Source organism: Strix uralensis, chromosome 2 (assembly GCF_047716275.1).
Source record: "Strix uralensis isolate ZFMK-TIS-50842 chromosome 2, bStrUra1, whole genome shotgun sequence".
NCBI lineage: Eukaryota > Metazoa > Chordata > Aves > Strigiformes > Strigidae > Strix > Strix uralensis.
This window is the reverse complement of record NC_133973.1, coordinates 18449899-18464405: the sequence shown is the minus strand read 5'-3', so window position 1 is coordinate 18464405 and position 14507 is coordinate 18449899. Positions and strand designations below refer to the sequence as shown.

The following is a 14507-nucleotide window of genomic DNA, read 5'->3' as shown; positions in this document are numbered from 1 at the left end:
ATCTCTTTCTTATCTACAGGGCTTTATCTTTTTATGGCTGTTGGCATGAATGATTTTTGTCACCTATTTTTCTGCTAGAACCACATCTCACATCAAAGCATCTAGATATCTTTGAAAGTCAGGTCCTACATGTCTGAATACAGACATCTGAAGGCAAAGGGTCCTGAAGAAAGTGAAATCCTGTTTCTCAGATGTAACCTATAAAAGTAGAATTATAGAAGTTTAGTTATGTTAGATACTGTATCATGGTCAGATTAAGCTGCTGTTAACAAGACGTTAGCTGTTTGACAATATGCTTTTTCTTCATTGCTTATCATGCTGTGAAAGATGTTACAGCAGAATTGACAGGTATAATGTATAGCTTGATAGCTGCAAAACAGAAAAGCAGAACACAGGAATGTGACTGATTTGAACTGCAGGAAACCATAATAGCCCCTTGATTTTTGAAAAAAAAATAATTATCAGAATTTAATGAATGAAAGAAAAAATTAATTTTTAAAAGCTAGTTTAAGTATGTGTCATTCAGGAGAATCAAGTACTGTGCATTCTTAATTTTTGCCAGCGACCTTCAACAAATGGAATGCGTGGTAGTTTGCATGTTAACTGAAATATCCACACGCATATATGCATGTTTAAAAATAAATCAGTACTGTCAACATTAATTACATTCTACGAATATCAGTCCATGAAGGGCAACCTACTTTGCAAGAAGGCTATAGACACTTAGTTTTGTCCATGTTACAGCAGTCATGTCCACAGGTCTATATTTCAACTCTTTATTTGGGATGATATTTTAATAAATTGATCTAGTAAATAATCTAGTAAACAGTGCAGGTTGTAGTTGTGGGTTTTGTGATATTTTGCTGGCCACAGCAACGCTAAATTCAGTAATATGTTGTGATATTTATCTATGAAACAGGATACAAAGGAAAATAAGGTGAGCCAAATTTAAATTTACAGCTTCACTTACTGAACAATTTATAACGTAACTGAGATCCTGCTCTTTTGTGTGTCTTTATATGCACAGCTACAATACGTTTCATCAGACAAATTCAGCTTTATACCTAGTGCCATGTAAAGCCCACTGGCTAATGTGACACATATAGTCTCACCATCACTCTGTCACCATGGATTGTCCATAAGCAGAACGGAAGATATTCAGGGATGAATAATGTCTTCATTGTGCATCTTTGTTGCATAAGTCAGAGGCAACTGCCTGCTAGTGCAACGGGTGGGTTGAAGGGATGGATCTGAAGCCATTTTGGCCTCCCAGAAGTACATCTGTGCCTGGAGATGCCATTGATATCTCAGTGATGGGCTGAGATTACTGACAGAAGTAAATATCAAGATTTGAAATTGGTTACACGGTAGGTTAGAAACAATACCATAATGCTAATATGGAATTTATTAACATCGTATGTTTTGTATTGGCCCTAAAGGTTTTACTTTTCAGAAATCAATGATAAATACTGTAATGTAGGTCACATTTTTTTGGTGTATAATAATAATCAATCATATTGGGTAAGCTATCATGGTGTAGCCTACTTCAAATAGTCACAACTCTTAAAAGATCAACATTTAAACTTTGCACAATCACATTTCTTGGGAGTAAAATTTCACCATCCATGACCAAGGTAAGCATGTTACAAACACTGCCACAAAACTTCCTCAATACTTCTGCATAACAGCAAAATATACAATGCTGTGTATAATAGACACATGTACTGCAAAATATGTCACCTTCCAAAATGAATTCTGAACTCCATTTAACAGTCTCAACCCGTTAACAGGTTTCAGAAAAGGGCAACATTAGATTCATTATGCTAAGGGCTCAAAGGCCTAGAACACAATGTCTTGGCTGAAAAAAAAAAAATTCATTGTTATCTCCAGCATTTTTGAAAAATGAAAAATGGGTCAGATATGAAGAGCTACATACTGCAAATTAGAGTGAAAGCAGATCATGGTGCTGCTTTGCCTTTCTCATGGACAAGGCAAGGTACACTGACCTCAGGACTCTTCTGGCACTGAACAGGTTATATACAATAATTTAAAAGAAACTCAATGATTAAAGCTTTGAATTTCATCTGCCAGATGACTGACTAAAGATTTCAGAACTGCAATAGCATTCACAATTTGAAAGCCACTAAAGCAAAACTGTGAGGAGACAAGAAGGAAGTTGAAGGTGTCATTCCAAACCCAGACTCAACATTATGAGGATGTGAGCTTACACAGAACCAAAAATCTAAGTGCTGTCTTTATTCATCCTCTTTTCGTGAAGGGATTAATTTGGAAATTCTTCTGGAGAGTAACAATCTACATGTTAAAGAAAATGAATGCCTTAAAAAGATTCCTCCTGTACATGTGACAGGTGCAAATCCTCCAGCAGTCAAAGTTCAGAAATGGAAACAATTCTTTAGAAATTAATTTTAACAGTTGAAAGTTACTTGGGGTAAAGTCTGAAGGGGAGAGGAACAAACTAAGATTATGACTACAACAAAGCCCTTGCATGCATTGATAATTTGTATTGACACAGTATTACACAGTACTGACAAGGCTGCACTTTATTGTGGAAGATACCATCAAGCTAAACTAACTATAGATTCCAGTTTGGCTAGTGTAACACTAATGATTTCTTCCAGTACAGTTACAACTGTCAGAGACCATTTTTTCATGTCTCTTGTAGACATAGTTATGTTGGCAGGCGTTTGCTGTAAGCATAGCTTTAATTTACTTCACAGATTTTTCATGGAAAGTCTGTAACACAGACTTCAACATAACGTAGAAGTGGAAGACCCATCTTACTTCTTTATAGCCCAGATCTCAGTGTTGGTTACATATGCTTGTGCTGGAGCAAGAAGTTTTAATTTTCTTATACATGTTTATGAAATAGCAGCAGCTTAGACAATAACATATAACTCAGCTGAGCATGCTCTGACACACCCAAGAAGAGGTCCCAAAATTACCACTGTGCTAAAAAGACCTGAAAGAGAAACATGGAGGGTTTTATAAAATGCCTAAGCATCCCTCATAAATTTGCGAGGCAATAAGCAGCCTTTTCTGGCAAACCAAGCAAAGAATGGTGTTGCTAAAACAAACCGAACAGGAATAAAGTTTCTCTTGTGACTTCTGACGAGCAATATAAGCGAATGATTGGATCCAGATTCTGTGCTACACTGTATTTGCCTTGGTCTGGCAAATTGCCCTTGAAATGAACTCTCTGATAACAGAAAGCCTGTGCTACAGCAACTGTTCTCCCTACTGCTCTCTGTGATTAGGGATCGCAGTTAGGACAAATGAGAAATGAAGCAATCAGGAAAGGGGATTAAGACTTTGTTTCAGACACACTTTTGAGCAGGCTTAGTTTAGCATTTTTTTTCATCCTGTACAGTACATATTCCATAGCAATTCTGAAAACAGTATCATTTAAAAGTTAACATCTGCTTAGCTGGTAGCAGCAGATAAAAGCTCTCATTTGTAATGAACAGGCGAATTTGTTATTGCCCCAGTCAATAGCTATTGACTTGGTAGAGCACTTCTGCTTATTACAATCAGATCCTTTTTCTTTTTTGTTCAATAGTCAATGACACTGTAATGGAAGGTACTGCTTACAAACTGATGCAATATATATCAGCAACTGCTGGAAGTTAATGACTAATGGTTACAAAGAGGAAAGCATGTGCTAAGAAGAGCATTACACGTCTATTAATCAAATTTACTGCATCCAGTGTGCCATTATAGTTTAGTGGAACTGCAATGCACATCAGATAAATAGTTTCTGCTGTTATTAATCTAAGTTTTAACACAAAACACCTTTTAATCATGCTATCATTGCATAAATAATTTGGCTAGGACAAGGTTCTGTCTGACTTTTACAGCACACCTTTTAGTTATAGGAAATTCCTCTCCTGTGTTGGCTTGTGCAATTCTAGATTTAGGATTTAGTAAAATGCAAGGTAGCTGTTCTGCTCCCAGCTGAAGTCATGTTATTCTCTAAATACCACAGATGGGGCAGTACAAATGCAAGACAACATCCTAAAGGTAAACTGGCAAAAGAAAAGCATAGCAGAGTGCGTGTGTCCATTGCTCAGCACGCCTCCTAGCTTCTTCCCTGCAGCAGAGCAGTACTGCACAACTTTGTCCTTTACACTTTATGAAACTTGCATTTTCTGTGCCTTATTTGTTGATAACTCATGTATTTTTTCATTCTATAATTATTGCTGTATAATTGTTTTATTTTTTTAAACCTGCCTGACCCCAAAATATTTACTTTCTAACTTTCTCTACTTATTTTATATCTGAGATGAATATTTTTTTATAGGACAGTGTGACTGTAACAGTAACATCTACTATTTTTACATTACATCTAAGCAAACATTCCAAAAACAATAATGAAGTTTGTTGGCTCCTTAGAGAAAAGTAGAACAGCTAATGATGACTTCTTGACTTACAGTTATTTATAATTACTTTTCCTGTAGAACAGGAACAAATACTGTAACATTTGAGCACTGATTTATGTTTTTTTTCTGTTTTCTGAATGCAATCTTCATTTCTCTTTAGACTGATGATGAGACATTACAGAAAGAAAATTTATAAACGTGGCAAAGATTAAACAATCATGCCATTGCCAAGTACATCATACTGTACTCTGTGTGCACCATCTAATTAGATTTAAACAATATTCATAAATCACAGACATTAGTCTTTTTCAGAAATGAGACATACACTACTAGATCCACCGCATGGATCCTAGTCATACCTGTGATACTGATTCATAAACTGCCCATGTTGGTGACACTGGTGGAATTTAATTGCTGCTATACTGCTCATTATGAAGCTAGGAGCTAAATTCAATTAAGTTCCTACATATTTATATCTCTTGACAAAGATCTCCAATGTTGCTCAGCCAGTATTAACTCGTGTTCTTGTTTGTTGCCAGCAGAGCAGTTACTGACAGGAGAGCAATGGAGGAGACTAAGCCATATCCTCCCAGAAGTCTGCAACACAATGGATTTTGTTAGTCTAGTAACCAGTCATTCCTAAATAATAATAAATTTATCCTTGCAATACTGTGTGAAGAAAATAAAAAAATCCTCTTCATCTTAATTTAGAACCACAGAGAGACAGATTTGAACAAGGTCGTGCCACAAACCTATTGAAATTCCATTCCAGTGACATGAGTTCAGGAGCTATACTTTCCTCTTTGTCTAGTACATTGTGTTTTCCAAACATAGCTTTTGATGTTGTAACAAGGTGAAAACAGGAAATATTCATACCGTATTTATTGCATTTACCGTGATGGTAAGAGGACATCATTGTTTTGTATGTCCAACATGGCTTAGTTGAGGCAACGATTAATTTTGAGAAGAGTGTAATTTATGAGTTTTTCAATTCAGTACTTCAAAAAGTTGGCATTAAAGAAATTATGTGCATGTTAATAAAATTTTTTACTTAATACTTAAATGATAGCTAGATATTTCAGCATTTCAGAAAAGTCCACAGCTAAAAATGCTAGATTTCAGAGACAAGCGGTATCTCTTGGCAGCTGCAACAGGTATAAAGAGTAAGACATTTCATAGATTATTCTGGAATTTTAGTGAATCATTTGCAAGTGTACAATAAATTTAAAAGAGTTTACATTTTACTTCTTTAAAGTAGGAAATTGATCTCTTCTGGTACCAAAATCAGTAAAACAAAATAAATAATGAGTGCTTGTGGGAGAAGAATATAGCTGCTACCTTACAAGATTATTTGTCTTCATTGTCAACTCAGTTACATTTATGGCTTTCTCTACTGTATTCTACTATTTCATAAGAATCTGTAAAGACTTTATTTGAATGAGGAGGACTTTTATTAAAAAATGAAAACAAAACATTTATAACTGAAAACAGATAGGCTATGCATTTCCTATTATGGTCCCAAACTCTGTAGTATCCACTGTCACTCTGTGATTCAGATAATTTCTGAGAATTGCAATCCATATTGAATGTAGAAGTAATGCTTAATTTTTTTACTAAATAACACAGAATGGGAAAAACAACAAAAACCTATTAATATTAGTATTAATAATAACTTACTTTTTGTAACGACTCCTTCAAGGCGAATTATATTTGGGTGGTCAAATTGTCCCATGATACTAGCCTCTCTCAGGAAATCTCTTCTCTGCCTGTCCATATAGCCACCTTTTAGAGTTTTAATTGCAACAGGTATTTCTCTTTTTCCCGGTGTCTTCAGACGTCCACTGCACACTTCTCCAAACTCACCTTAAATAGATAAAATATTTGTTAGATCATTCACAGTGACTGAAGAACTACAGTACAGTTTGTACTGCTGAACTTAAACACCTTATTTTTCAAAATAACCTTCAATAGCTGTCTTAAAAGCTGTCTTTTTTTAATAGTTTGGTTATTTGTAGTTGTCAGTGAAACAAGAATGCAAAAATATTCAAGAAACTCACACATCCTGTAGAAGTGGACAGAGAAATAATGGATGGGATATTCAAGTTCCTGAGTTTCATCACATCCCAGAAAAGCAAAATACTCAGCCTTACTTCATAACAAATAATCACCTTTCCTTTGTGCCACACCACGAGATCATGGGGAATTGTACTTTCAGTGTAACAGCCAAACCATCTGCCCTCCACAGTGTGGTTCTTCTTGTTTTACAGACATTTTGAGACTGAACTTTGATATCAGTATGTTTGTGATATAACTGAGCATGCTATGAGGAAGGAATGTAATGACACTTAGATTTTAATTCTAATGATGGCAAAATATCTACCTAAAATATCTATTTATAGCAATATCTATCTATAGGGGTGTCATGCACTAAGACATATATGAAAAGAAATGCCATAAGAATATCAGAATACCTGACTACCCTCCAATTGTATAAAGCATTTAAAACGTACCTAATGCTATTATGCCCCAGAAAAGCACTTGCACATGATTTATTTAAATGGGCTTACACACCTACTTGAAATTAATTACATATTTCACTGTTCAGACTGCCAAAGGCCAAGAGTTTCAGAAAATCAGGATTGAGTTGCATAATGAGAGGAATCTCAAAGCTTGCTTCACCTGATGTTTTCCTCTGTATCTAAGGGCCTTTGAAGAATGCATGCCTCCTCGTACTCCCTTTACACATTTACTAATTAAATAAATAATTTGTATGGAAAACACAGCTTTCCTTTGATCTCGAAGCCACTCAAAAGTTATTTAAAGCCCCTACCAAATACACTGTGGATGCCTGCAGGTCAGTTTTCTATGGGTCGTAATTCAGTAAATGAAAAACAACGTTCACAAAAATATTTCAAAGCACTCCTTAGTGCAGAGTACTGCCACAGCAAAACTAAATTCTCTACCTGAGTCATTTTGGAATCAGAACTGTTGAAAAACAAAAAACAAGTTATAAACAGATATATATATATAACTGGAGGAAATAATTTGTTACCCCCTCTATTGAGTGCTGTCTGAATTTGTTTTACTTAAACTTTAAGGACAGAACAAAAGAAAACAAAAAAAGAGAGCTCTACCCTGTAACACTGTGTCTTCAGATATGAACCGAATCTAGAAGAGAGAGGCATTAAAGGCAGAAGCCTCACTTCAGAAAGTTGTAACTCCCTGATGTTATAGGATTAGAATGGGTATTGTCATACAGCTTCTATTTTATTAGGTTCTGTCGCTTCCACTAAAACAAAACAAGGTTTTATTAGCCAATAAGATCCAGGAAGAGTGGAGGGATTAAAAACCAATTTCATAGCTTGTCTTTCACTTCAAAACAGAGACATCATCAAGTGCAAGAGTACAATTAGCAGATGCTGAACATAACCTCTGAATAAATTAGCAGCTTCTTAAATAGCTATCAAAAGCAAAGTGTTCTAGGTCTTCCTTCTACCAAAAAACCCCATTTGTTTTATTTCTACATCATTTTAAAAAATAAATTAAATCATGTGCTTCCCTGAAGGTGTGTGCATATGTCTGAAAATGTATGTCATCAGACTAATGCTCTGGGAATCTTCTGACAAAAGGTAGGAAGTTGGGTAGGGATTTTCCTATATGATTTTGCCCCTTTAGCTCTTAGAAAGCTTTCCTTAAAAGTTTGTTTGTCTGACTACTGCCACTGAAAAAGTAGTAGCTAATTTGGACTTCTAAGTCCTATCATAAAACAAAGTCATGAAACCTGAATGTTCTGAAGGAGACATGGTAAATCAATCTTCTATTCTGTGATACATCCAGCGGTGCTAGAATGCATCTTTAAAGCCATGACCTTATTGCATCTTACTGGCTTTTCAAACTTAAATGCCTAAAATGAGAAAAATTTCCAATTTCTTTCTCTTGATGAAACAATGGAAAGCAAAAATACTAGAGCCTTAATACCCAGATTTTTAAAGAGATGTCATGATCAATAAATCTGCAGAACAGCAAAATCTCATTTTTGAGAATAATCTGGAAAGCATAGGTTATAGAATAAATCGTTTTGCTAGTATAAGATTATACAAGAGTACTGCAACTTCAGAATTTCATAAATAATGGCATTCATACCTCAGGGACTGTAAAGGGCTGTTCACCAAGTGTTTTGAAATGGATTAAACTGAAGGAGGCAGGTGAAGGACTTACAGTGCCAAGATTTATTATCTGTATAACATCCAAAGCAGGGGAAGGAACATCGTGTCTTCTCCCTGACCTGTTTCCTTTCCCTTTTTTGGATGCATGATTTGTACAGTTAGAAAGAAATTTCACTCCCCTTGGATATTGGGATTGATAAACTGGTGAACATAAAGACTAACAACAATTTTTTTTGGTGACGTGATCTCAAACAGTCATCAGCTCACAGAACAGACAGCTACTACATTTAGAAACCTAAGGTTTGTATAACAACTTCTAGTTCTGGTTTAGACAAGATGGAGAACAATGATATAATTTAAAACATTGAACTATTTACATTGAGAAAGAATTTGATGAGATTTCATCCCAGTGTATTTTTTCTCCACTTTTGTTCAGATAAAGAATTCTGAATGTTTTTAAAGTCAAAGGGGAATGTGTTCAACAAAAGGGATTTTTAAAATCTAAGAATATAAGTTCATTGCTCAAGTTTAATGATAAATAACACAAATGTTGACCCTGTAGCAGTAAAGGTTCATGACTGCATGTGTAATAAGTAGAAGCTAAGAGCCAGATGTCAATGAAGTTGACATCTTTCCTTGCTCCAGGGAAAAAGCTGGTGATAACTAGAGAAGATAAAGAGTTCATTGTCTGTTCAGTTTTAATAAAGTGTAAGTAATTCCTGATTTAATGATATGAACCCCACATGTCTTACTGTATGTTACACAAAAATAAGCTAATTGAGCAGTCTAGAAACTTACCCTGTGCAAACCACGCACCCCTTTTCTCATTCAGTCACAACATCTATGTTATTTAAAATGAAGCAGGAGTAGTCAGTCATTTAAAAGTCTGATATGCAGTCTGGTATTACTACATGGGACCAAAACAAATGTCTTACAACACAGACAGTTGCTGTTGATAGAACGGAAAGGTCACAGCACCAAATACAGCTAAGCTCATTTTCCCCAGTTTTAGTCGTTAGACCTATGGGAGAACTGGCAAAATATTTAGATTATAAAAAGAATATAGTGTACTCTCTGTGAAAAATTGAAAGTTGGCCTCTTCCTTGAGTTTCAACATTTTAACAAAAAAAATAAAGAGATTAATTGTAACTTTTAAGACAGACCTACAAAGGACCCCTGGGAATTCCTTCCATGAAGAGGTGCTAAAGCCTTAAACCAAAGAGCAAGAAGCAATGAGGCAGAAAGAAGTTGTCATGGACAGGACAAAATCAAACGATATGATAACATGTCAGTAGGTGCAGCAAGCTCAGTATGAAGAGTGTCTGAAAGGGACCATCTGAAGAAAATCCACAGCAATGAAGAGATGGCAAAAAGGCACTCAGTGATCTTTGCAATGAACCAATGGGAGATCTCATGGAATATTTTATATTAGTGATAAAAAAAATGGGCCAAGAGTTTTGAATCCAAGAATATACAATATCAAATTAAACACTAGTAAAACTTGGTTGTAAGTAGTGGATAAAATAAAAGGGAATGGACCTTTTCACCATTTCACCAATTTCACCAATTAAACAGTAACTATTGCTAGAATGTGAACTTCACTAATACCTGTTTATTTGGTTGATGTTACCATGAGAAACATAGGCGAAGCACTTATGAATAGGTTCTGTTTTGCCTTTGGTATTGTAATCAGCTTGCTATTACGAATATTTGATCAAACTGTAATTTCCATTTTGGTTGCAAACTGTTTCCCCTACTGCCTTTACCCTCCAGTTTGAACCAAGATATCAGCAGAAGCTATTAGACCATTAACAGCTATTAACCTGGATAATACTTCATTCAATCAAAAAGTCTACAAAACAGTATTTTTTTTTCTCAGAGGTAAGGTAGGAGATCACGGGAAGCCACTCAAGGGAAGTAACCTGACTACATACCCATCTTGAATTTGGATTTATGCACAGATATTGTTACTTTAATGCAAATATCTCACATCTACACATGGAGTAAGTAAAGCACAAATAATTTAGAAAGGACTTTGCAAAGTCTGTATTTTACTTGCTTTATTTTCACCAAAGCACCAGAAGGAAGGATAGTAATTCAGAGAGTTTGCAGATGTACTGGAACACCAAAAGCACGCCAGAGGGGAAGACTGGGAGACCCGAGATCAAAGTTTCAGTTAACTAGCTCCATTGTATATAGTGGCTGCATTCAAAAACATCAGCTCAGTAAATGTCCACTAGGAGGACCTGAAAAAGGATTTTAACAAGATTGCATTAATTCATTTTTTTCTCAAAGTAATCTTGTGAGCATAGCATCCTTTCTTAAATTGTTGCTGCTTTGCATTTCCTATTATTACCTGCCTGATGATACGAACTTGCAATAGGAATGTTTATTAAATCTACAACTAAATGTATAGACATTCTCTTTTATTTTGGCTGTGATGGCTGACTGTTGCAGGCCAAGTGTCATCTTGATCTTTGTAACTACTAAAGGCTATTTGTTGCCACCTTCTCTGAACCTGTTTTTAGTATCTGATGGAAAAAACATCATTATGTGGAGCAGTCAGTGTGTAAGGAACAATTTTAGATATGCGCTCTCTTTTTTTACATCATGTAGTACTACCCTTATGTTACTAGTACTTGGCACCAAAGGAGCAGAACAAATTGTCTGTATAACATGGCTAATAAATGATTGCAGAGAAATCCCAATGTCTTGTACAGCATTCAGATATACGTGCACAACAGAGCGTAAGTAGGTAAATACACTCAGGGGCTCTTAAATTTTGCACTTCTAAGCAGAGACTGAAAAATAGGACAAAAATAATAAATAGCAGTCTCTGTTTTTCAAGTCTGTAGTGTATGTGCATTTGAGATAAGTGGAGCAGTGAAGAGATTTTAACTTTTAACAGTGAAATCAGAAATGAGATAATCAGTAGCTTTACTACTAGAAAATACTACTTCTGATTTGATGGGATCATCCTCAGATAGATTACTCAGCAGCAAATAATAAAATGTACATTTCCAATTCACACCATCCAAGATTATAATTACCAAATACTTTAAAAGATAACTTGGGTACAGAGTTAGGTAAGCTGAAAAAAAAACCTAGAAAAAATACTTGCCTTGAGTGTCAAAGCCATCTGCACTGCAACTAGTGAATTGTAAAGAGCTTTTGGACACAACTTTTTCAACTGAAAAACCAAATTGGAAACTGCCTTCAGGATGAGATCAGTTTCAAAAATTTCTTGCTCAGAAATGCTAGAAAAAAAATTTCAAATATTTGCAATGTTCCACTTTGACATTTTCAAAATGAAAACTTCTAGTTCTTGAACTAATTTTTGTTTTGAAAAATTAGAGTTACAGCAATTCATAATGAAAATCATTGATCAAAATAAAATGTTCAAACAAAACAAATTTAAGAAATGCATCTATTAATTCACTTCTTAAAAGATTTCAATGCTTCATTTTGTAAAAGAATTTAATTTTTGTTTCACTTAGGTGAAAATTGTAAAGATCTTTTAAAAGTAATTCTATAAGAAATCCATTTTATATCTGGTTGCAGTGTTTAATACAAAATTAGAGAAAATGCATAAAGAAAGTTTTAGGACTGCTGTGACTGATAATGATATGTTCTGCCCCCTTAGCAGCTATTGAAGAACTCTGTTAGAATTTGTACTCTCCACGCCTCAGGCATGGTATTTAACCTGTATCTTGCCTCCATGGAAATGGGTTAATTTCATTGCAATCAGTTTGCAAGTCCTGCTAGGCAAATGTCTTTGAAGATGGCAGATTACCCAACTAATTTTAGAAGATAAAAAATACAAAAATAAAATACGTCTAACCATGCAAAAATTCACTCCCACGCATACAAGAAAAGGGAGAGAGAAGCTGAACAAAGAATTTTCATAAATGAATTAAGTTGAGAATAAGGACACAATTTTCATCTGAACTAAAATCAATAAGCTCAATCCTTGTCTGTTGTATTCAACCGCTTTGAAATCAGCAGTTATACCAGTGCTGAATGTAGTTCAATATGCTTTATAATCTAAAACATCGATATCTATAGTATGTCTGAAGAAAAGGAAGAAATAAAAGAAATCAGATAGAATGTTTTCTGCAGAAGTCAGCCCTCTGGGGGCTCTCTCAAGCTCATAATTCCAATGGTGCACAGTGCCAGCTACATATTATCTAGCTTAAGCAATCAGGTAGACTCTAAAGGACTCCAGTGATACGGACTGCAGCACGAAACAGAATTTTTCTCTCTTACTTTCAGGTCAATATTTTCTCTCCCCTGTTTGCTAACAGACCTGGTTTTATTTCTGTTGTATTATTTGCATGACATTTTCTAGTGCATAAAACACTTTTTAGTGACACTGGAGACATTTGCATTGCTATCAGCATAGTAGCGTATCATTAAATGAGGGATCTCAACTGAAAAATACCTCTCCTTTCTTGAGTGACTAAGATATATGAAACAAAGATAAAAAAGAAGGATCAAAGGGCATTATGTTTTCTGATAGTAATTTGCTTGACAATACTTGCATGAGTTCTTTGGTGGGCTCATTATGAGCAAACTAAAATAAATTTTTTTCCACTGACCCCCTTCTACAAGATGTAACTGATTTTTGCAGTTTGTTGTACTGTGAATATTTTATTTTTTTCTTGACAGCAAAAGTTAGAGAAAGTAAATAAGGTAAAAAAAAAAGCATTTGTATGTTGACATTTACTTAGTAAGTAATAAAACAACATTGTTAAAGAAAGCCCAGAATGGATAGCTCAAAGATGGGTATTGGAGTATGGAACATACTAACTACTGCTACTGAAACAAAATTACAGTGAGGTGAAGACAAAACATCTGTGTAGTCAGTATTATAAGTACCTTTAAGACAGTAATTTACAAAATTCAGTCACTCTTAATATCTTAAGGACACAGAAATATCCATATTGTTTAAACTGAAGACAGGTATACCGTTAATGTCTTTCACAGGAAGAAATTAAATTTCAGAGTTGGAATTAGAGCTCAGGATTCTGTACCCATGCTCATCAAAATTTCTGACACAGACCCTTAGCTCTCCACCTTCCCTTTCTATTGGGGCTGAGAAATTATTAATGCTCAACAGCCATTGACAGGCTGTGGGTAACAACACAGAGGATGTAATGCACCAGAGGAACTTCAGACTCTCCTTGTCAGTCTGTTTTTTGGTTTAATTTGTTATAGTTGTGAGAAATGTTGGTGGGCCTTCTGAATGACATGTTGGTCACAGACCATGCATTGAGATCCACTAGTTAGGTAAGTTTGTAAGGCCTTTTTCTAGCCTTGTCTCTTGAAGTCCTCAGTAAACTACACCTGGGTAAAACAGTGAGCAAACAATCTCAGGACCTGGTCAATAATGAAATGCTATCTGCTCTAGAGTGTCAGAACACAAGTTTCAAGAAATGGTTTTACAAGACTCTGATCTTGACAAGTATTTCACTTTTCTTGTGCTAACCACAAAGGAGTATTTTCTGTCACCACGGAGTTGCCACCAGGACCTCTCTAGCGAACTCTAGACAGCTGCCATGAGCCTTTATCCCTACAAAGGCTTTCCAAAAGTGAATGCATGGGAACACTTGCACGGCGCATTCCTGAGTAGCGAAACCTGACAATTAAATGAAAGCGAAGACAAGAGGATAACAACGCACAGAATAGACATGCCTACAAACATAGCACGTTAGCAAAGAGTAAGATCCGTGAAAACACGAGGACCATTGTGGTGGTGCAACTCCCCCACCCTCCTGGGCCGCTCGGTGCTTGGTGCGATTCCCCCTCCCTGGGCCACATGCCAACCTAACATGGGTTGTGAAAGGCAGTGGACCAGAGCACCCCCTTAATGAACCTGGGTCCTGCCTCTCCTATTGCTTGGAAATGGTAATGACAATCAATCACCTCCTGACAGCCTAGTACA

The 14507-nt window shown here is 35.6% G+C and overlaps 1 protein-coding gene across 3 annotated transcripts in view; it reads right to left on the bottom strand.

The window, feature by feature from the left end:
- EPHA6 (EPH receptor A6) overlaps positions 1 to 14507 on the bottom strand; it is a 527052-nt gene that overhangs the window by 100516 nt on the left and 412029 nt on the right. For all 3 annotated transcript variants that reach the window (XM_074856969.1, XM_074856950.1, XM_074856960.1), the window contains one exon: positions 6075 to 6260. In XM_074856969.1, the coding sequence (XP_074713070.1) occupies positions 6075 to 6260 (186 nt within the window). The remainder of the gene's footprint in view (positions 1 to 6074; positions 6261 to 14507) is intronic.